Source organism: Aythya ferina (assembly GCF_964211825.1).
Source record: "Aythya ferina genome assembly, chromosome: 15".
Classification (NCBI taxonomy): Eukaryota; Metazoa; Chordata; class Aves; order Anseriformes; family Anatidae; genus Aythya; species Aythya ferina.
This window is the reverse complement of record NC_140314.1, coordinates 5,915,689-5,939,782: the sequence shown is the minus strand read 5'-3', so window position 1 is coordinate 5,939,782 and position 24,094 is coordinate 5,915,689. Positions and strand designations below refer to the sequence as shown.

At 41.3% G+C, this 24,094-nt stretch overlaps 2 protein-coding genes across 11 annotated transcripts in view; one reads left to right on the top strand and one right to left on the bottom strand.

Moving 5' to 3' along the window:
• Positions 1-24,094, bottom strand: part of CHLSN (cholesin) — a 125,382-nt gene that overhangs the window by 27,300 nt on the left and 73,988 nt on the right. For 8 of the 9 annotated variants that reach the window (XM_084536470.1, XM_084536468.1, XM_084536469.1 and 5 more), the window contains one exon: positions 106-278. In XM_084536470.1, coding sequence (XP_084392596.1) covers positions 106-278 — 173 coding nt within the window. Of the gene's footprint in view, positions 1-105; positions 279-882; positions 941-24,094 lie in introns of those variants that run through there. The other variant, XM_084536475.1, reaches the window with a different exon arrangement.
• Positions 7,518-24,094, top strand: part of GPR146 (G protein-coupled receptor 146) — a 49,169-nt gene continuing 32,592 nt past the window's right edge. Inside the window, exon 1 of one of the 2 annotated variants that reach the window (XM_084536462.1) lies at positions 7,518-8,221. The gene's annotated coding sequence lies outside the window, so the exon portion shown is untranslated. The remainder of the gene's footprint in view (positions 8,222-24,094) is intronic. The other variant, XM_084536459.1, reaches the window with a different exon arrangement.

The following is a 24,094-nucleotide window of genomic DNA, read 5'->3' as shown; positions in this document are numbered from 1 at the left end:
TTCCTTTAATGTCTTATTACTTGGTTCAGCTTGTTCTGGATTTCTGGCATGGTTTACAGCTTGCTTCTGCAGGGAGCATCTGCAGTGGGGTTTTAGTAGTCTTACCTGGTTAAATAGGCCAGAGCCAGCTCTGATCCTGACAGCTTTTTGGGCTCTTCTTTTTTAGTAGAGATTCCAGCTTCTCTCATCAGCTTCTTTTCTTCCTTCTTGCGTTCCTTTTTCAATTTTCTTTCCAGTTTCCTTCTTTCTTCTGGGGTAAGATCTTCTTCATCTGTTTCCTGAAATAACAAACATTTAAATATAGGGTAAATAAAGGTAAACAACATATGCATAATTTTAATTGAAGGGAACGGTAATATTTAAAACCAGACACTTCAATCTTCGTAATTTTATTGTACACTATATTTCACTATGGACTTTTTTTTAGCATATATAGATATGTAAGGGAGTAGAGTTTCCTTAAGATCCTGAGTTTCTGGGGCTGTAATCTCATCCTGATGTGCACTGAGAAAATCTCTGTCTTCCACACTTGATATCCACTGTGCCAGAAGGGAAGATGTGACAACCACCATTTTCATCCCAGCCTTCTTGGAGATCTTTCAGCTATCTCGGGTAAACATATGCACAATCTTACATAAACATATACACATATATCCCCAAAGGTTAAAGTTTCACTAGGTTTTCAGACAGAACAGTTCATAATGAAAACCTAATTACTATAAATATATGCATAATCATACCCCAAATGAAAATATTTATTTCACATACAGAAGAAGAGCATTACAGAGATACGATGAGTTTATCAGGGGAAACCCAGTGGGAAATCACGCAAGCTAAAAACAAAAAGCTGTTCAAGCTGTTCCATAACAAGACAAGACTTACTCCAGTGACTCTGAGCACTGGTTCATTCATATCTTTCCAGGCAGTAGTCCTCTGAGTTGTTAAGTATCAACTGGAAGCATAAAAAAATCCAGCTGGTGTAATACTAAGAGGCTGTTACTCAACATCCCCCCACGATTTCCACATTCTAGTACATTTTGTTTTCCTGTGTGAGCACTGCAGTCCAAAACTAGCAATGATTGTGCTTTCCCTCCTCTTCCCATTCACACTGTAGAAGGACTGACGTCAGATCTGACGGATCTTAAGATCCTTTATAGAGCCCTATTCTGATGATCACCTTGGACAGACCTTCACAAAATCGTGGAGAACGTAGCTTCTGGATATCCCAGTCCCTAAGGACCTCAGGAAACGGTAGGGATTGGGACTCAATGAAACCACCTCTTCTGTGCAACCTCCCAGTAATGACTGAGCAATGAAAAATACACAGAGGTTTGCAAACAGGACACATACACTTCCTCATAGATATTTCCAAATCCAAGAGCGAAGGGATGGTATTAATTCTTAGCATGCTAGTTACACACCTCACGCTGTCCCAAATAAAACCATGACACCTTCACTGTGGTTTGAGGACCTGCTGCTTCTCAGCCACCTCCATGGGCACTGTGAATCAATGCCGGGTAAGGCATGCACACTGTGCACCATTTAAATATTGCCATCTCTTCCAGGCGAAGAACAAAAACACTGGAAGTATTAGCTTCTGTGATGAGCTCAGGGTTTTCAGCTGCTGTGCTGTACTATTCCTTTGTATCATTTGTAGCCAACTGAAAATTGCAGACATGGACACATTTCTAAATTATAGCTCAGACTGGAATAGGTTGTCAGGCTCCCCCCCCCCCCCTTTTTTTTTTTTAAAGTTTTTAAAAAATTGAACCATATTTAGCACCTTATGTTGAGACAGTTCGAGCATCCTGCTCATGATATTTAACAAGAGGTGTTGGGGCCACAGGCGATGCTTTGGAAACAAAATGGATTGCAGGAACATGGAATATGACAGAGATGCTGCCCAAACAGTGCTGATTTGCCAATGACTCCATTAATCCAATTCCTCAGCAACAGCTGTGCTGGGTTTGTTAAGACAACCTGAGCAAGGAACAATTTCCTACGAGGCCAGGCTCTTATTTATAAGATGTGTAGGAAAAAACAGCCCCAACAGCAGTAAAAATGGCATTAACGTGAGGCAGCCCAGGAGAAGAGTGCAAGGAAAACTGGAGGAGTCACCAGTGCCTCCGGCAGCTGTGTGAGCATCTCGTCCCGGGGCTGGGACAATAAAGGAGCCCGACCACCACCGGCATTCCCGGAACAAGACCTGCATTCATGGACTGGGCTTTGAAGGAAGGGGTCATTTGATGATTAGCTTAGAGCACCTGACCGCGGTGCAGCGGGAAGGGGACCCCACAAGATGCTTAACATGCCTGTCAAGTCTCTTCTGCCTTGAGACAAAGGTCTCTGAGCTGGTGCTCAGACTCAGGCACGAATGTCCCTTTTGCTCCCTCCTCCCCTGGTAGAGGCACCTGGGTGCACGAGAACATCGATCGCTTCAGGGAGATGGGTTAAAACCTCTTTATGAAGCAATGGATCCCTGGGATTGTATCAGCTAGTGTTTGTCAAGCGCCTTAAAACAAAAATCCAAACATGGTGCTAAATAACATTATTGTTGAAGGCCTTCAAAGCAAAGGATAGGTAAACACAGCAATACCTGAATGCTAGCTGATTTGCCAAAGACACCTGCTGAGGACTAAACATTTGTTCGGTGTCACTTCCCGCATTATCTAAGTTGACTTTGACTCATTTTTTCAGCTCTGTTTTCACAGACCAAAAAAGGACAAAGCAGACATCAGAACAAATGCGAGTGAGGCAGAAAAGAGGATTTGCTTTTGTTGTTGTTGTTGTTTAAAATGCTTTTTATTTATTATTACAGAAAGCCAGCATCCACCCAAAAAACCTCAACAGACATTGCATTTGTATAGCAGACATTTATACCTCATGCTAAGAAGAAATAATATTTAGGGAGAAGGTAGGTATGTCATTGTTTTACAGGAAACACCGTTTTCATTGGAAAAACTGTCCTGGTACTTACTAAAATAACAATCCAGCCACACAAAGCCCAGAAAAACACCGAGGGTGGTCATTTATAAAGTGTTTGTAAAAGATTACTAGAGCAGCTGTCCAACAGACGACACACTACACTTAATCTTCTTTTAAAAATAATGTAATGAATTTGTTTACTTTTCTGTGAGCCATGAAGCTTTCAAATAAAGTGACTGTGGCACATCATTAGAGCAGCTCTGATAAAGAGGCCTCTGCTCCTTCATACTTACAGTAAATGCGTATCTCTGTACCTTCCCTTCCCCCACACATTCCTCACATTATCAAAAAGCTTTTTATCCCTCTCCCGACCGCTCCATTAAAAACAAAACAAGTCGCTCCCTCCCTATAAGTGGGTCCCAACATAAATACCAAGCCCTAACAACGTTTGTTTCCAGCGGAACAATTTCTGCACTGTAGGCCATCTGAAACAGCAGCATTGTTCTCCCTTCGGGGCTGGAGCTTTTCCAGGGTTGAAAGAGTCGGGATTTATAGCTTAAGGTACCCTTCTGATAGCACAGACCGTAATTCGGCCCAACAAAAATATGGTTCAGTAGGCTTCTGTTTGGGACTCCCACCACACGTCCTGTGAACGCTTGCAGTCGACGTCTCTCATTCCAGCTACACTTTTATCCATTTGTGTCAACACAATTTAGGCCAGCAGTAGGTACTACAATCAGTCCTCGACTGTTTTTTTTAATTTGAAAGCCTCAAGTTTTATCTGTTTCATAAAACGCATTTCTCCTTCGAATCAACAGCATTATTTTTTAATCTTTTTTCTCCCTGTACCATTAGCGTGACAATTTTTCTGAGAGATGCGTCCGAAGTTTGAGAGCCATTCAGATTCAGAGTTTGAGCATTACCTCATTATTTAAATAATTTTTTTAAAAAGCACAAATCAACAGGGGACTTTATTGTTTTGAGGTCATAAATATTCCACATTGTCTCCTTTTATATTTATAATGTGACATCACAATTTGTAGTGGCACAATTTATTCTTAACTACAACGCTGTAAAGTCCGTACTCGAGCGTGTGATACACTTGTTTATTGACGTGATAAATTTAAAACACATGCATGTAGAAAAACACAACACTTGCTTATTTGCAAAGCCTACTGTGAGCTCCCACACCACCTTGGACCGTGGGCTCATTAGATCTCAATCTAAACAAGGTCAGGGCAGGTCAGTACACTTGAATGAATGACATTCAGAGGAGAGGCAGGCTTTTTTCATGATTAAGGAGGTGGGAGTCTTCCACTTGGAAACTTTCCAGAAGGCCTGAAAAGGTGCTGGAAGGGGTACTGCCACTGGTTGCTGTATTTTGGAAAGGAGGTGGACCCCCAGATCTTTAACATTTACGCTCATAAAAATCCATGTCATCTTCACAAGGGAAAAGAGATGCAAAGCTCATATGTTTTCAAGCAAATTCCCAAAGTTTGTACTATACTATGTCAATTTGCATGCAAAGGACAGAGACTGCCAATAGAGCCTTTCATCAATGCCAGCCTTGAAATTTCTTATTTCTAGGTAAGCTTAGTAATATTGTGTAAATAAATAGGCTAAGACATCTGACTCAAAACATCTAGAGGCTTCTGCTGTGGCAGTTTTATAAATGAGTTAAAAAAATAAAGTTTTTAATTATTATCTGTAATCTTGAAATACTGCACAAATGTAAAACATTTTACAGGCTGTCTTTAGAAATGAGTTTACCTATCATAAGGGGGAAGCCATCTCAAACAGAAGTGAGTGCAGGATTTAAATATCCAGCAGCCCTGCTAAGCAATTCAGAACAGAGAAGAACAACCCTGACTGAAGAGGAACTGGAAAAGGCAGAAAGATTTACCCGAGAGAGGACCTGCTGAAGACATCAGGCCCTTTTTTTTTGCAGCAAGAGTGGCAAAAACAAACAGGTGCAGTTTTTCAGAGCCTGAATTTGTATAAAAGCGTCAACTGCCAGGGTATTATGAACTGTGACAGCTGGACAGCCAGTACCAAGATGATATTAACAGCACGTTAATTTTGTTGTGTTTCAACAGAGCAACAAGCACATTTTTAAATTTGTGTCCAGATTTATAGTTAACCAAAGGACCTTTGCTGTCTCATACTTCAGTATGACTGAAGATGTCTTCTAAAGGCTTCTGCTCCTCCTTCTCCCGCTGTTAAAGACTCCTACATTTGCATGCCCAGCTGTCTCCTGCCAGCACAGAATAAAGTTGACAAGAGTCAGAAACTCTGAAGAAGTGCCCCTATGAACCTGATTTTCATATACTGCAAATGTGCCTTTGGGATTTGTATGTGTAGGTCAGAAGTTGCTGCCTGGTGAGGGGCTCTGCCCAACCCGTGTGTGGCACAAGGTGCAGAGGGCGCACGGCGCAGCACAGCTGCTGCCTTTGCTGGGGCCAGGAGTGCTGCTCATCCTCCTCCAGCAGACATCCTCAGAGCTCTGGCAGCACTGCAACACCCTGGGTGCGACCTGACAGCCGTATGCCCTGGCAAAGGAAACTAAATGTAAGGAACTGGCTGGGGCAGAGAGGTGATGGAAAAGGAAACCTGACAAAGGCGACAGGAAGGGAGCTGGAAAAAGGAAGGAAACCAAGTTTCTGTTACCACCAGTGAGTTCAGCTGCCCCAAAAGTCAATGTGCTTTTACCTTTTTGTACCAGCCCAGCAAAAGAACAGCAAAGCAAGTGGCATCAGAAATTCAGAGGAATATATTTTAACATGACTAACAGAGACAAGTATAAAGAAGGCTTCAAATTTTTGAACTCTGAAGAGAAAGAAGGGGAAATGGACGATACAGCTCGCTTCATAGTAGCAGCATTGTGCCTTGTTTGTTCATTAAGCTCGTGTTATTTCATAACTTTTAATATAGAGCAATGTCAAAGGGGCTTTGTTCGCTGACCGAGAACAGACTAGGAGCTACCGACTCGTCACATAATGGATCCTGCTTACAAGCAGCCTTTTGCCCCAAGTATGCACCATGCACGATATTAGCATACAAAATGTTCTGTTTCCCTCATACACAATACATATGAAGCCAGATAAATAACTGGCCATCTGCCAGCTTAAAAACAAAAAAGCAGAATCTATAAATACAGTTCAAAAACTACAAAGAAGAAAGGCTGGCAAATCTTTAGATGCAAGGTTCATAAAAGAAAGACTGACAAATGATTTACTATTTGAGGCTTGCCAAAGGACTATGCTACAACTACAGCTATAGAATTTACACAAAATAGTTTGCAGCCATATTGAATTTAAATAACCATTTTCTGTCATTTAGCACCTTATGAGAATAAGAAGTATGACCAGAGAGAGCACATGAAACATAATTCCCATGCAGAAAGCAAGCTTTGATTTAAAAGTAACATTTGCAGAAATAAGACTTCCTTATATCATGTCTGTAGAACTTCTAGAGGAAGATTTAAAAAAAATTATATATGTTATAAAGAAATAATTAAAATTTTTCATAAAAGCTAGTTGCTTTAAAAATCTCAACTCTTGGCAACAGAAACACTGGGAATAAATTACGTTGATTTGGAAAGGTTTCTGTAGATGCAATCCAGGCAGAAAAGCCTCAAACAAGTTCTGCAGGAAGCCAGATTTAAATAAGAACAAGCTTTTTATCTTTCTGATCCAGGGACGGATTCTTTTAGTAGTGGTGCAAACGTTAAAAGAGTATGTCCTTACATACCCAGATACGGTATCTCATAAGCACAAGCTACCAGGTGGTACCCTAAATCTGCAGCTGTAATTTTGAATGGGCACAGCCCTTGTGGCTCGAAATCAGGCTTTATTTACAACTGGGTGATATTTGCATGTTTCATAGACTTACATCCAGTTCTGAAGAGCACATAATGTATTAACGTTAGAATCTGCATAATAAGAAGAAATCAAGCAAATTACTAAATTAAATGAAAGGATTTATAGGCACGCAGAACAATACGACTCACAGAAACTAGCTTGTTGAATTCCACTTTATAGATTGTTTGCTGCTATAAAGTACATACTGTAACAGATTAAGTTCTAAAGCATAAATTAGTACCATATTTTATTTCTCATTTTTCTCCACCAGTATCACAGTCCTGAATGCAACAGAAGTATTTAAGACAACTGCACTACTGCAGGCTTGGGGAATGTCGTTTTGCTTCATTTGCACGACGACAGTGCCAGGAATTTTCACAGATTTGCAGAAGGACTCCGCTTACTCTCTTAGCCTTAATTAAACCACGTTCTCCAATCAGGGGAAGGGAGAAACGAGAAAGAGAAGGAGAAAAAAGAACCCTCGGGAATCATTTGTATCCACATTGCCGTGGCTCACATTCAGCCCCTCTTCAGCCCTCCCCGAGAAGAATTTTAATAAAAGGAGTGCGGGGCTGTCCCAGCCCTCGGCTCTTGAACCGCCACCAGCACGACCTTCCCCGTCGGGGTGCTGACAGTTGCTTCCCAACTTTAAACAGCTTTGGGCTCGCGGAAGGTAGAAGCGGAGGATAAGCTGTTTTGAAATCAGTGCTGGAGGGGAGGAAAAAAAAAAAAAAAAAAAAAAAAACAAACCACGAGCTCCATCTCCTCCAATGAAAGAGGTACCACAGGGTGTAGGCAGGTTGCCAGGCGAGCTCGGCAGCGTGACCGCACTGCATTGAGTTTCTTTAATGAAAGCCAGGAAAGAACACATTACACAGTGTTTCTTCTGCGAGCTCGCTAGCCTCCAGTGATTGAAATCAATAAAAACAGTCGGCAAGGGGCCCAGTGGGGGAAGAGAGAAATCTCCACTACAGCATTCAGTTTGCTTTCCACTTTCTCCCTCCCCCCTGAAGTTAAACTCTGAAGCTCACCATGACAAGCGGCTTCGCTTTCAGCGCTCAGCAGACTCTGGTGGGGATTTAAAGGAAGCGAGCGCTCCAGTTCCCCTCGCTGCCTTCGCCCTTGCCACTCCGCCGCGAAAATGAAAGGCTGGCTTTGAATTCGGGTCCTGCCTGGAGAAAGTTCCTGGGGCAAGTGCACCGCTCGGCATCTCAGGAGAGGGATGAGTTCTGCAGTTGGAGGATGTTAGAAGGTGAGAGGGGAAGGAGGAGGAATCCGAGTCAGCGAGAGCCTGCAGCCAGGCGAGGATGTCAACCGCGGCGGAGGGGACCTCTGGATCTGCGGGACTGACCGCGAGCAAACGGCCCCGATCGCTGTCAGCTGCGTCCTAAGGCGGCCGAAACGCTCGCCTACACGTGAGCAAAGCGCAGACCCAGGTAAGTGGGAGCTGCTTTTAACTATTCCCTGTGTCGTGCCTGAAATGGGAGTGAGACCTCCCCACCGAGCCTCCCTCGGCTGCCCCGCGTCCCCCCGGTCCCCTCTCAGGCAGGTCAGCGCCGAGCTCGTCCCGGCTCAAAACTGTGGCAGGCCGCTAACCCTCGCCGAGCTGTAAAAGTGCACAAAAGCCCTTTGTTTGCCACTTTGGGGCTGAATTTGCTCACTGACAAGGTAGAGGGGCAATGGCGTAACTCCTCCCCTCACAGGAGCCGCCGGCGCTCCCGCTGCTTTGGCTGTTTGGGGCGACGAAACGCGCCCGGCACCGTGGGCTGGAGCTGGCTGCCATCTGAACAGCTGCCAGCAAGGGACTGCTAACACGGTCCGTGCTCATCTATCTTATTTATGTATTTTAATCACCATAGCAGCCACACACACTACTCGCGCTGAGCTCCATGTGCGGGTCTGAAGCATGAACTGTGGTGTTTGCATGCACGCGGGCTACGCGGATTATTCTATCGGAAAGGGCTCAGCAATCATTTCTTCATGCAGCCAGGGGGGATTTCTGACACACAGGTCAGGAATGACAAACACAGGCTTACCCAGCACTTGTTTTACCAGCAGGCAGTTTTTATACAGACAGCCCTGTAAAAATGAGAAGACACAGATCGCAGCTGGAGATCCCCAAATCCTTCACAAGGTTTGGACCAGCTTAAAATGACATGGTTTAGCTAGACATCAGTGAGACACTGAGGGTGAAATCGAAGCCTGTCCTTGGCAGAGTAAGCAAAAATGATGACGGCTGCACCTCTTTCCCAGCAATGGCAGGAATTTAACGGGACAGACACGAATAGGTACCGGGGGAGCAAGCAGACTTGCCTCCTCCATGCTGGCCATCATGCGATGGTGACAGCAGCTGCCCAGAGCTGGGGAGGGCTGGATGCCCCCAGACACATGCAGGACACCAAGGCAGTGCTCCTGAAGCCTCTCACCTCACTGCCCCAAGCCTGAGGGCACACACAGAGTTGGACAGATGGACAGAGACCGACAGCTGAGAGAAGAGCCTCCCCAGTGCCTCCTCTATCTCAGTACCACCAGGCAGGGGGTAGGACCTGGAGTTCAACAAGTGCATGTGTATTTGTGCAGGTGCAGATGCAGCTTGCTCTTTGGAAACACGGCCTTTTAAGGGTGGTTGCATTATTTTCTCCTCACACTGAAATGCAAATGACCCAAAGAATGACATAGAGAGCACCTCCATCTCTAGGGCTGTTTTTGCACAGAAGTTTGCTTAATCATTTTCAAAGCCTGAACAGTTCTGATCAGACTACGGGAATAGCTGAGGCAAGGTTTAAACACTAAGAAGTTTTTACACTGATTTTATCAGTCCAGTTTTGAACTCTTGGTACAAAACAGTCGTAAGATTTTATAGCTTAAGATGTGAGAAAAATAATTAACATTTAAAAAAGCAAATTGGTGATTCAGAAAACGGTCCCGCCTGACTTTTGCAGCATATCCATAGACCCACGATTCACCACAATTTCCCATTTGCAGAATCTGTTCCACGTTTTGCCTTCCCCTGCACAGATCCCTTGCAGAAATGACAGCACCCAGTGAGGGCATCACAGCAGTCACTTCCACTCCAACCTACAAGTCTGGTTTCCACCGCTCTTCGAGCTAAATTTATCCTTACACAGAGGAACTCACTGAAGGTTGTACTTCATTAAAAAAAAAAAAAAAAAAAAAAAGCTTAGGTGGGACAGACAATGCACACCACTTGTAGTGACATTCTCAAGCTCTAATGATATTCCTTCCCATTACTCTCTCAGCAGAAAATATAAATATTAACTTTAAAGCAAAAGTGCAGGATATTTTTGTTCATAGCGGTGTTTCTCAGAAGCTAAGTGCTATGAGTTTCCATAACATTTACTGTTAACAGAATGTGTTATTTTCAAGCACACAACAGAGGGGGAAAAAAAAGTACCATGCATTTTCTTAGTCAGAAGTTTTGACCAAATACAGATACAGATATGCTAGCAATCATACCACAGGGCAAGATCTGTCAAAGTTTTCCAGTCATGCCAATGGTATTAAAGCAAACTCACTGAGCAGTGAGACCCAGTCCTTCAAACCCTTCCTTTAGAGTACGAAGATCTGGAAGAAACCCATCTTGCTTTGTTAAGCTGGAAACAGCAAAATATGATGGAATCTGTTTCTCACGATTCTGCTGGTCTTGATGGTCTCATAACCAGAAGTACTTCATCCTCAACTATCTTCTGCATAGTCAAGAGTTCCTAATAATGCATGCCAGTTGTCCTTACAGCAATACATACCACTAAAAGAGCTTTTTGAAAGCAGTATATAGGGTTTTATAACAACCAAAAGTAGGTGAAACACTTCTAAAGGTGAAAGGACAAGCACTTGTTTTAATCTCACTGATCTACATCCTGATGAAGGTAAAGGTCTGGAATTCTACAAAACCAATTTGAGTGATTCTTTCAAATAGGGTGAAATTCAACAACGATGGCAACAACAAAGTGCGAATCTCAGGGTCTGCTAAGCACCGGGGTGGCCAGTCCTGGACGACACATAATACTCGTGTCTACACCGGGAAAAAGAACATTTCCATGCATTTCAAACGAACATGATCTGACACTTCTTGAATGCTGTGAAGCTTCAAGATACCTCTTTTCTCAATTACACCACTTGTTCATGTTGACAGCATTGCTTTCATTCAGCTGAGCATATTTAGTTTGCTCAGTTTCAAACTGACAGCCTTCCTGTAATGCACCTGAAATGTACCCATTCTGATCAAAAAAAAGGAACATAGAGTTAGAGGTGCATTCGTCCCCATCTATGGGAAAGACTAGTGAAACAGGAGATTCATTACTAAATGAAAAATAAAGGGTTATTGATCCCTAGGAAGGCAGTTTGCCTTACAATTCAAACAGGACTCCTTATGTTTGACTAAGGAAGACATTTTTTGTTAAAAACAATAAAGCAACCAACTTCCCCCTTAGTTTTAGCTCCAGAGTTCAACAGGCTGTATAGCTACGTCAAATTCATGCCCTGGTATATATCCTCTGTTTTCAAACTCTGGGTTCTCCCAGATAACCAAAGAAAAAAATGAACACATTTCTATTCATGAATTTAGTATCTAACAAAACTAACAACTATAGTTTGATACACTAAGATCTTTTCAGCAAGTATTCCAGAAGGTATTTCACGCATACACTCAACTACACGGGCACACAAATGCAGAACATGCAATTTTAAACCATGATGAACAAGACCCAAAATAAGACACTCAAGAAAACAGAGTGGGCAGGATTTTTTCTTTAGCAGAATGTGTTCATTTCATGATTCAGCAACCCTAAAGCAGACACCCACAGCAACACCTAGAACACATGCTGCTCCTCAACTGTCCTGTACATCATAGGGTGACAACGGAGCATCAGGGTAACAGCCACCTCAACTCGCATCTTGCCGCTTGATTTGCTTTACAATAAAATAGACAGCTTGGGGGAATAGAGAATTGGACTTTCAGTTTGGTTATGAATAAAAGACATCTTGCCACACAATAAGGAATAAATGTGATGGAAATAACAGTTTTTTGCAGTTGACTATGTTCAGTAATAACTAGATACGGGTGACTTAGATTGTGCCAATGACTTCCCATGAAATGGTCATTCATGTAAAATACATTTAATTTCCATGAATACACCCTTGAACACCTGTGTGAATCTGCTTAATGAAAAAAGTGCTAGAACGCTCCACTTGTATCTCATGTACAGTTCAGCTCCCACTGAACATCCTGTTTGAAGAAGTTTTGTCTCAAGGAGAACAGGAAAGGAAGGATGTTTCTCCAAGTAAGCACAAACTGCATGACCTAGCTTTCTTCCCAGTCTGCTTGCTGTTCTTCCACTTAAAATGGTCAAGCCCAAGTAGTACTTTCTGATTAAATGTGACTGGTAGGAAGAAAGAATTTGAATATATTACTTGCCAGTTTGAAATGGTCTCCTGAAAGTTCCTTAAGAAAATTCCACCCCCAGCTTCTGCATTCTCAGTCTCTGAAATTAAAGTGCAATCTGTTCCTAAACCTTGTTTAGCAACGCTTTACTTCTCTGTTCTTGTGAGCTCCCTGATAAGTGCATGTCTATGATTGCAATTCATAACCCCTCCAAATTTATCACACAGTCTTGGAGCACTGAAATGACATCTGTTTTTTATAGCATCAGGTGTGCCCTCATTATGCTTTTGTGAGGCAGAGCAGAAAATTGAAAAACAATTATGATTTAAGATCCCAAATTAAAACCTGTCGACTGGTTAGGAAAAAAATCCCTCCATAAAACCTGTTTGCATTTCCAATGACCTCACTGAAGAGTGTCATTGTAAATGCAACACAAACCAAGGTGTTGGTGGTGGTTATATTTTATTAGTTATATTTTACATATCTGATAAAATCAAGCATAAACACGACAGAGAACAGCTGTCATGCAAATAACTTAAAAATTGAGTCTAAATTAGAGTAGATAATTACAGACAGAGTAACGTGGAATAGGAGGAGAACTAAGCTTATCACATACCTGTTTTGGTATCACACAGTTCTGCAGGGATCAGAAAGAAGGTTTAAGGAAGGCTTTGAAAAAAGACAGTAAGGTGCCTCTGTGCTGAGCTACAAGCGTCTTCTTCAGTGCACACAGGGCAGTGCGGTAGAAAGCACCAAGGATGGTCATTAGAAAATGCAGGCTGTCAAAGGCAAATGTTTGAATTGTCAGCAAAAGAGGAAAGTCAACATCTCCATAGCATGTGTGGGATAATGGCCAGAGTGGGAATAGATTGCAAAGCTTTGAAAGCGAAGTGGTTTATGCTTGCCAGAAGAAAAGGAGAGCAAAGTAAGACAGAGTTTAATAGCAAATCCTGGAAAGTCATAAGGTGGAATTGGGGAGATGAAGCCCTGACAGCGAGCACGGCTACTGAAATCTCAAGTCAAGGAGAGGGAGCAGCGGGGAGTTAGAGAAGCCAGGGAAGTCAACACTGGGTTTTCTCTCAAGATACAAAGACAAAAACATTTTACTTCCTACACATCATTCTTCCAGATTCCCTGAATGAACTCTGCTTTTATTTAAGGTTTCCATAAAATGTCATTGACTGTTAAGAGCTGCTGTTAATTGACTCACACAATTCCAAATCAGCTCGGAAGCACTGACCTCCCTTCCACTATACTTGAGCAACCAGGCACCTGGCAACAGCAAGAGGTGCAAATTCATGATAATTTCCATCTTTCAAGTTATAAACAGCAGCATGATTCATACTTTTCCTGGCTTTGAAAATGTTTACAAGGTGGTGTTTTTTTTGTACCTATTCACCCAGATCTTACTATGATTAGTCTTGGGATACAACTGGAAATAAAAGATAAAAATTTAATTCATCAAATGCTCTTGACAACTTTCATGACAGGAAGCCTGGTTCATGTTGGCAATTTTAAGCCAAACACTGCAACCTGCCTGAAGTAACAAATTTACACCAACAGCGGAACTTCTCAGCTTAAAAATTTCTTAATTTTCAGGCATATCTTCAGCCCAAAAAAACATATTACAGAATTATATTTTCTCCCTTCATACAGTACATATTCATTTTTATATGTAAAAATCAAACATTCCCAAACTATTTATTATTTTTGCAAGTCAGCTCTTTTGTGTGTTTATGTGCCTGCCCCACTTAGATGCAATCAGCACAGCCCAACGCTTCCTGCACCCGCCTCCCTGACAGGGCGCCCACAGCTCAGCAAACACTGCGACAACCACCAAAGACCAGTTGTGCTTAGCAAAACGTACAGGTTGGGTCCTCAGCAAGGTGGAAATGCTGTTGAGAGAGACCACCAACAACAAAATAACTGCAGGACCTCACAGTGCTAGCCAGGATGCTGTTTGGTCTCCACATGCGATACCGCTCTGCTTCCAGTTCAGTGACATCAGCATTTCTATAATTTCATCAAGTACTTAATAGCTAACATCCATGGTGCATTATGAACAATAGGAAGAGAAAACCTAAGATAAGTACACAAAGCCTGACATATATTAGAGTTATCTACACCTCGTGCCAAATGACAGCATCCAGGCACTGCAACCTCCATGCAACCCCAAACCAAGCCTGGTCACCTGCAAAATTCTGCCGGAGAGGAACATAGCAAGCAGAACTCCAAGCAGTAGGCAATATTTCAACACACTGTTGTTATTTTAGGGAATCTGAGAGTTCTGTAATTAATATAATTAACAGTTCTGGTCCATGCTATCTAATGTTTAGATGGTGATTCAATTCTAGTCACAGCCAGTCCTAAATTCCATGTGTTTTTAAGCAACAGCAGAGCCTTCCATCACTGCTAGGCTTGGCCAAGGGTGAGATACTGTGGTTAACAGATCTTCTACATTCTTTTATTTTATGACTAATCTGAGGTGCGATTTCATAATTACTTTGAAGATTCCTCCTCTCTAAAGAAGGCCATGGGACTTGCAGGAATGGTTATATTCTAATGACCAGTGCAAAGATGAATGGCAATCCATACTGGAGAATTCAAATGGCACACAAAATGGAGAGGAAAATATAAACTCTGCTTACATGAGGCCCTGGCAAAACATATAGACTATTCCTAAGCTGACAGTTTTATAACTCTAAATGGTTGTGCAAATGAAATCCAAACAAAGGAGCAGAGATGTTCTCTAAATCACTCAGCAATTGCTGCTTAGCAAAACCAGCAGCCACCAACTCCTGCAAACAAGAAGTACTTGAAGTAAGCTTATTGAAAGGAAAAAATGTCAAGAAAAATTTTATTAGCTTTATTTTTCTATATTCTTGAATCTATATACATAATGATTCAGTTCACCCTGACAAATACTGTATAACCAACAATCAATCACATCAACTTTTTATATGTTGAGAGAAGTCAGATACCAAGTGATAAAACGAGTTCAGGCAGAGGGCATATGTTAAGCAGCTGTGAGTCCGTTTAAGCTGTCTATGTGCCTAAAAGCTTAATGTCATTACACAGAGCTCTGATTTCTTCCTTTCCCGCCTTACACTAAAATATCCACATTATGTTATAATAGAAATGATTAACTTACTGCAGGAAACATAGTCACACAGTGACTGCAGCAGTACAAACAATACGCTTATAAATTAGATGTAATATATTTTGCTTACAGTGAAAGATTACACAACGGAACGCTTCTGTTCAGGCTCTAAACAAAGCTTTATTTGTGAATAAAAGAATTTCAGGTGGCAGATTCAGGAACAACTTAAACCACCATAAGTTAGTACTGCTGCCAAAAGACACACAGTCTGTATTCTCCCGCCTCTTCCTGTGGTTGGCACAAGTGTTTGTACCGTCTTGTAAACTCATCTGGGTTAAAATTACCTCTCTATCCCCCCCGCAAAGGTTACTTCAAAACCGAATCTGTTCCCCGATTCCATTCACTGTGAATGTTTGTGCCAGCAAAACGAGGAGGTGATGCAAAGGCGGAGACAAGCGGCTGTACAGCTCAATGAGATCACATTTTTTGCACCCTCTGGCTTAAGACACCATTCCTTAGAAGAAAAATAAGTGTAAAATATTCAAGCAAAAGTTAACACATGAGAAAAGCGGAGGAGAAAAAACCCTTGAGCACATGCATAATGACTGGAATACTTGCTCTTTTCCATACCTAGACAGATGAACAAGAGTAGAAGTGGGTAACCAACAACACCTCTGCATGGAGCACTTGCAGCTCTGCACCTTCACTGCTCAGACACCAATGCTGTAGATTGAGTAGAGAACCTAAGCTACTTGAGCAGCTGCCTGGAAGGCAGTTACTACTACTTAAAGTTAAGCAAACCAGAAAGCAAATGAAAATGTCATGGTATTTTTAAACATATGATTTGGAACATGACTTTTTATTTGACCCAAGACTGGCAATATTGTATGCTTCACATTTTTATTATTCAAAATGTGTCAGGCTAGAATCAGTCTATCATAAATCCAGCTAAACTCTTCTTTTTACATTTGCTATTGCATTAGCAATTGGCGAGCATTTGTAACAGTACTGTAACAACAAGGATCAAATAAAATGCCTTCACTATAACACCATTTTGAAAAAGCTATTTTTCTGGCAGACGCAAGCAAGTTCATTCAAAAAACATCAACAGATAACCAACACAGCGATCTATAGCAATATAGCAAGCTATAGATTTTCATGGTGCGTAGAACTCCCCTTTTCACAATTTTGAAAGTATCAGCATGAAAGATGAGTCCCTCTCTGTTCTCAGTCCTCCTAGGTGAGGTTTTTGTTCCCTTATTTCCTCCCTTTAGATGGTGTGCTCTGGCTGCTATAGCCATTACTCCTTGAGTCGCAGTGTTTAACTGTTCAGCATACACACTGACTTCCTGCCCATCGAAAACTCCAAAGCAAATCCAGGAAACAAACATCTCAGGAAGCACATAGGCTCCGAGTGGAGTTGTCAGGTCTTCTAGCCACTTGGATTTACAGCTGCAGTGAGCGGACATGGTTTAGCTTCCTGCATTTTAGGATGCGTGAGAAAGTCCCCTTCAATTTCTGCCTACCAATCTGCAGTCAACAGACACATCAGAAGCAATTTTTTGGTTTAGTTTCAAAAATTAATTTTCTACTTGCTCATTCAGGGATGGGTAATACCACCAGTCAATTGTTAAACCGCTCCAGTAGTCTAAACACTTCCAAAGTAAAATTTTGGTTTTATTATTACACTAATAAAATAAAAGAATGCCACCATCTAGTAACAACCTATGCCCTTTATTAAGGGTATCTAATCGAATAAAGATTAGTAACTTCACATGCTATAGAAATGCAAATGTACAAGATGGGGTAAGGAAGTCAAAGATGGAGAACAATAGATGTTGCCATCCTCTGTCCCTCCCTTTGCATTTCCTCTCCCGTCTGCATCATGGCTGAGGTCAGCAATTACTCAAAGCAAGTGGCAATACCCTGTTCAAGGTTAAACTCCAGCCACCTTTCAAAAAGGCTCATATTTAGGTAAACAGAACAACACAATACTCACTGAACTCTGGAACCTCACAACAGACACACGTTGGGCTACGCTGTGCGACCAGCAGCGTGCAGCAGGGGAATCACAAGAATCAACAGAGAATTTGCAATGTTACTGCAAAAACATCTACTCACAACTCTTCGTGATAGGAAGTGTGCAAAAATCTGTTATCATATACTAAGGAAAAGGAGTTTCCTTCTTCTACTTCAGGATTAGGCAGCAGGATGGTCACTGACCCAGTTTAGACACCACCAGGCTCTTGAGGCACAGCCACTGAGACCACAGACAATGCAGACCGAGCGCCCCTCTGAACAAGGGGAGAATTTCCACCCAGAGCTGTTTTTTAGCTGCAGCCACAATAGCAGACTGCTCTGGTTTGTGAACCAACCCATTTAATCACAAAATGAAATGAATGTTCAGTTACCAAGTTATTTTTTTGTCAAAAATATATAGCTAATATAAAAGTAAGCCAGGAACTGGTATATCTACAGTGGAAGTAATAAATTTTGCACACTGATGTGCCTTACTCATAAGCAAAAGGGTAAAAGAAAATGAGTAAGAACTTACATAGTTCTCTTATTTTATGCAGAACCTTAAAAAAATCAGTAAACAAGCTAGCTTGTAAGAAATTTCATTTACCTTTGCTCTAAAATTGCTCCATTTTACAACTTTCCTTTCTCATTGAAATAATACATATAGACAAATAAAACTGATTTCACCTAGTACTGACAGACTAACAAAACACTCAAACTGTTCTTTATATTTTTCAGTTCCTTCAGAAAAAACATCCACATTAGCAGCATTAAAGAGCACTGTCATTTGAATAGCTTCCCCCAGTGAAACTACGAAAATTTAAACCTACATCTGTGCTATTTTAACACGCATGCACCCAGCAAAGAGAATCATCCAAGTTGCAAAAATATTTTTCTGATTTTCATCAGAGGGCTCTTTTATTTTGACCTAAGTCTTTAGGGTCATCACTATAGAACCAATGACACAGAAAAGCGTCCAGGTACAAAATGTCTAATTCTTCGAACATTAGGTTAATTTGTTTTCTAAACCTAAACCAATATTTGAATGGTAGAACAAATATTTGAGATGCATTTGGCTAGTTACCTATTTAGAAAGAGAACAAATTCATTCAAAAGGACTTTTCCCCCCTCAGGCAGCTCAGAACAAAATACAGGTTGAGCTCACCAGATCTTAAAGATTTGTACCTGGCCTAGGGTTAGACCCTTCTCAGCACATTACTGCTGTAAGGATGCCTGACAGGATGCTGGAAAGGAAAGGTTTTAGGAACAGAACTGCTTTAATAGGAAAGAACACATCCACTAGAAGAACAAAACACCCCTCATCTACCAGGACTAGTGCTTAAATAACCAGAGCCAGCTTTAGGTACTGCTTTTCCCTTGAACTGGGCATTATTAGGAATGAGCTATTATTTCAGGAGGATTTCTACTGTAATTGTCACAATGTTTGGAGGAATCACATCCCTGGCGCTGGGTGATGCGATGTGAGGCTTTGCCTGGCTGGGTGCTGGATGCCCCCAGGGACAGGGAGTCCTCAACTGCCCCGGGCAATGCGTCCCAGACCTTAATTACAGTGAAAAGAGCTTTCCTGGAATTGAGCTGGAACACCCCATTTCACCTGATGACCATTCCTCGCATTCTCCTGCTGCTTGGAGCTTCTTGGTGACCTCTCAGGTCCCTGCAAGCTAAATGCTGAAGCAGAGAACATCTATCCGTACAGCAATAGGGCACTGTACTGTTTAGGTGAAAGGAATAAACATTTGGCAGTAGCAATACTCGTTGAAATCTGTGCAAAATTCATAACAGGCTGAAAAACTAAGTAAAGGCAGCAAATGTAATCTCCAGACTGATCTCCACTGCAACGCTGGAAGTATGCTTACAAGACTGAAGAAGAGTTGTTAATTGCAAATAAATCATTAACCTACAATACCTCCTTAACTACTTAGCTTATAAATTTAGAAATGAAAGCAGAAAAATAGCTAATACAGTTCACCAATTCCTCTTAAAAGTAATTGTCATGGTTTTTTTACAGCATTTTTATGTATTCAAAGAAGAATAGATCTACTGCCAACAAAGCGCTTAATCACACTTGTTTATCTTGTAAATAGAAGAACTGCTTTAAATCCCGCAAGGAGAGGTGTCAGAAACATAACCCATTTTGAAGTGCACACAGACCTCTGAAGGCTTCTGAAATCCTTCACGCATAATGAAAGCCTCAATATTTTCACAGTTTCCTTTTTAGCTTTTCAGACTAAGGTTTGTATTTGGATGACATTTGAATTTGGCGTAATGTTTCTTGTAGCACAACAGGGTCAAATATTAATCATTTTCACAATCCTGTCCAAAAACTTTTCCAGTCTGTCTTCTTTACGAAGCTGCGTGGTTACATATAACAGGACCCAAGATGTAGGTTCTCAGATTTAAGAAATACTTTAGAAGTTAAATTGAGGGAGATGCCATTTATGAATTCTGCCTTAGCATATGTTCACTACATAAAGTTATTTAAGTGCTGTACAATAAATAGTATTATAGCAACACATGCTTTCAACACATTTGGAAGTAAAGACACAAAAACACTCTTATTTTGGCCAAAGTGCAAAAATCTATGTTCAACAAGTGTTCCACATAGGAAGCCTCAAAATCCACTACAAAGATGATAAGTTTTGTAGCATTTCTGTAGCTCCTTGTCCAGACTGATAATCAGAATTAAATAAATAAATAAATAAATAAAGACTGTGAAATACCTCACTGGCTTGGTTAGCAGGGTCTTTGGAGTTGTGTCTCCATCATCCATGCTCGCCTGTCCACAACAGCCAGCAGCACGAGAACAGGCCACAGCAGCACATCAGCACCTTTGTTAACAGAGAACCCAGAATACAAAGGGCTCCACAAGCAAGTGGGGAGGAAAGTGGATTTATGGTATCTGTACAGACAATACATTTTCAAAAGCTGTAGTTGTTCCACATTAATTAACAACTTCTTCAGATAATTGTTCACAGAATGTTTGTCTTGTGGTGACTCTCAAGCAGTGATCTTGTAGAAACATCTAATTAGAACTATTACAGTAAAGCTCAGGCGGCTTTGCCAGAACAAGTGTTGGACACAGCATCATCCTTCAGGAAGAAATCATGGGTGAAGGTGTAAGCTGAACTCCAACGAGTTGTTCTGCAAACTCCTAGACGGAGACAGCTTTGACAAAGCTACAAATATTCGTTCAGTGCTCATGGGGGCTCTTGGGTCTACCCACAGGCACCCGGTCAGTTCTGCAGGTGGTTGCTCCATGCCCATCAGGGCAGGTAGCACTGAGGGAGGGAAATTCTCCAGGGTCAGCACTGGGAACACTGGTATGTGATGTGACATAGGGCTTCTCAGTGTCTTTTGCTAACAGCAGTACTGCTGAGTATCTTGTGATAAGCTGGATTCACGCTAGCATTTTGTATGATGCCTGGATCATTTGAGAAGCTTTTGATAAGAGATGCCAGTAGGATCACTGGGATAGGCCTTCTGGTTTTGTCTACTGTAGGAAGAAATATCTCACCAGGAACTCAAGAGCAGGGCTCCTTTCTTCTCGGCTTTTGAGAGGAGCGAATTGAGAAGAGAAGAAGAAATAAAAATACATGTAGGGAAAGCCTGTCATGATAGCTCAGTTTCAAATGCTTATACAACTCACATGACTGACATAAAATCACTCACAGTCGTGAGTAATTAAAAACAAAGTCAACAGATTAAAAACATTTGCAGGCAAAACCACAATCAGATCCTCCCTTGCAGTCTGTAAAACTGTCTACTAAGGTCTGAGCTTCTATATTTGCTCATGCTATTTCCAAACGCTTCTCAGTTCAAATGCTTTCCTCCTTACTTCCTGATTAAAGATAACATATGGGACTAGAAAGAAATGAGCCTTTCTAGAGCTGTAGAATCATCTGCATGCTCAGCGCTGAATCACTACATAGCCCTCTGTTTAACAGGAACGTTACTGAAATGGTATGCTTAATGCAGATACCAAAACTAACCTTGCTGTGCTGTGCCTATAAACTGCAGCAAACGAAACCAAAGAGCAGGTATGCTGTACAGCGAGCATCTCTGAAGGGGACTTTCACCCTCGGAGTCAGCTTATCAAACACTGTTCCAGTCTGGAAGTTCAGAAAGGAAAGGAAACATTAGCATTTGTCTACTGTAAGAGAGGGAAAAAAATCTTTGACTACAATTCTCCTTCTTAGCAAGAGATTAATTATACCAAGTCTCCATAAACTCATATATTCCTGGTTACTGAAACACTGGTAGGTTAATACAGGGGGAAAAAAGCGCTAAGAGAGTCAAGAGTTTATCTGTACCATTCTTATATATATATATATAATGCAATAATTTTATTTTTTCATTTCCAAAATTATCTCTGACATAGCTTGTTCCTTCTGCTCTAATTTACACTATAAAAATCATATAAAAATATAAAAATACATCTGGAGGGTCTTTTTTGGCTTTGCTAATATAGCTTTTCAAGACTTCCTCATAAAGATGCTAGGAATCTAGGAACCTAAATCCTAGGAATTTCCCTGCTCTGTCTGAAAGAAGAAAACTAAAACGCTGTTAATACACACATATGGAAAGGACATTTAATATTCAATCCTTTCAGATGCAAAATCAAATGCATCTAATAGAACACAAAAAGGAATCAACATCAGACACGCATTTCAAAAAACGTTACACAAGTGATCAAAGAAAAAAGGGAAAAAATCTAAAGTAAAGCTACTTGCATAACAGACTATACATAAACCGCTGAGTCTTTTGAGTGGGATAAATATGTTTCAGACTGTCCCTACTGTGATGTTTTAATGGTGTGAGAACTGCAAACAAAAATCCTTAAAGAAAGATAAAAAAACTATAAAATTTAAAGGAATAAGCAAACAATATACATCTCTCTTTTTCTGCCAAAAGTGGACATGACATGAATCATGTTGACGGATGCCACAGAGCTGAGAATGTTGTCACTTTTTCTGGACAATGAAACAAAACCACAGAAACCAGCAGGAGAAGCAGCCAAGTTTCACCACCGTATTTGGGCATTATGGTCCTATAAATACACATGCAGCATCTAAACAAGGGCATGATTTTCATTCCCCTTGTATGAAAATGATTAGTTGTACCACGCTAATAATACACTCCAAACGCTGAGGGATCAGAATCGATTTTCATGTGATAATACCAGAATGGGATTCTGCACTCTGGTAAGAGCGTCCTGCCATAAATGTGCAACAAGCATGTGCAGCGAGGGCTGAGTACCACAGATTCAGAGAAGCACAAAGCATCCAGCCCAGTCCAGGGAGCAGGGCACGGATGCTGGCTCGTCCCTGCTCTGCTGGCTCATGCTGCTCACAGCGCTGCCTGCACCTGCTCCTTGGGTGAGCTCGTTAGAGGCTGCTAGCACGGCGCTGTCTCTGCGGTGCATGCGACGAAACCCCACAACACGGATTCCTGGTACTTTGTTTGACTCTGAAAAATCGTTTGCAACACTGAAAGCTTTGTTTGTGTCACAAAGAGTGGAATATGCAATAAGTTAGTCACAAGAAAAGCATTTCACAAGAAAAGCCTCTTGATTTCATTTAATTTAAAAAGACAAAACTGGGCCAGCTAGATATACCATCATGACTTCGCTTTGTTTATCAACAAAACCATGTAGTACTGCTTATTATTCAATTTTAGGAGTGTATTATCTAACAGTTGTATAATCAAGATGATATTTACTACTGGAAATGAGGTAAACTAGCATGAGGATTGCATTCAACATTATCAAATGGGAGGCACCAGAGTTATGATTTCTAGGCACAAGCAGTAATTGGATAGGAAGGCAAAGTTCAAGAAAACAGTAATACTCTTGTGTATTAACAGAAGGCCTCTTCTGCTCTGTAATGCACTACCCAAGACCATTTCCTTCCTTAGTATTAAAATTCTAATCAGCCTTCATTTCATCTACAGAAGTTTATGGCCTAGGCTGAGTTCTGTGCCCAGCTTTAGAAACAAACAGACCTGGAATATGAGACCCAGCATATTATAAATTCTTAATTCAACTATAAAAATCTGTACATGCACAAGTGGAGAATATTTAAAACGTGCTAAATGCCGCACTGTGTAACACAATGAGCTGCTGCTTTTAACACTGCAAATGTTGTAGTTTCTAAATGTAGCTGTATTAATTACAGATTTGATGTTAAGATCCTAGATATCAACACTGAGGAAACTGGGCTCATGGTAGATGGAATGAAAATGGATAACTCTGAGAGGTACAAAGACAAAAAAATCCTTATAAACTGGTCTGCAGCAGTGCTTTCCAAGCCATGGAGCTCTTGCCACAAGTGATACGCGTGTTTTTTCTAAGTGGCTTGTGAGCATTGCCAGAAACCCTGAGCACACTCTCCTAAGTGCTGCTGCTGTTAAAGTTGGTGCCTTTGGCAGGACCTGTGTCAGCGGACTTGCAGCATACTGAAAAATAAACTGCTGCCTCTGAACTCCCTTGCTGTTTTCCTATTTCTCTCAAAGAGGCACTCACCTCTAACTGTGGTTTGAATGTCATATCTCAAAATTAAGCCAAAAGCAAAGAAAGGAAAGAAGTCTGGAAAACTGAATGAAAGCATATTTACTCTGCAAGGTAAATCAGGGAAATGGCTAGAAGGGCAGAATTAAAAAACCTAAATGTTTAAGTCTCCAAACAAAATACTAAAACATCAAGCTCAACCTTCAAAGAGTAATAATGAAACCTAAATACCACAGGTCTGAAGGTATGTGTCTATCCTACAT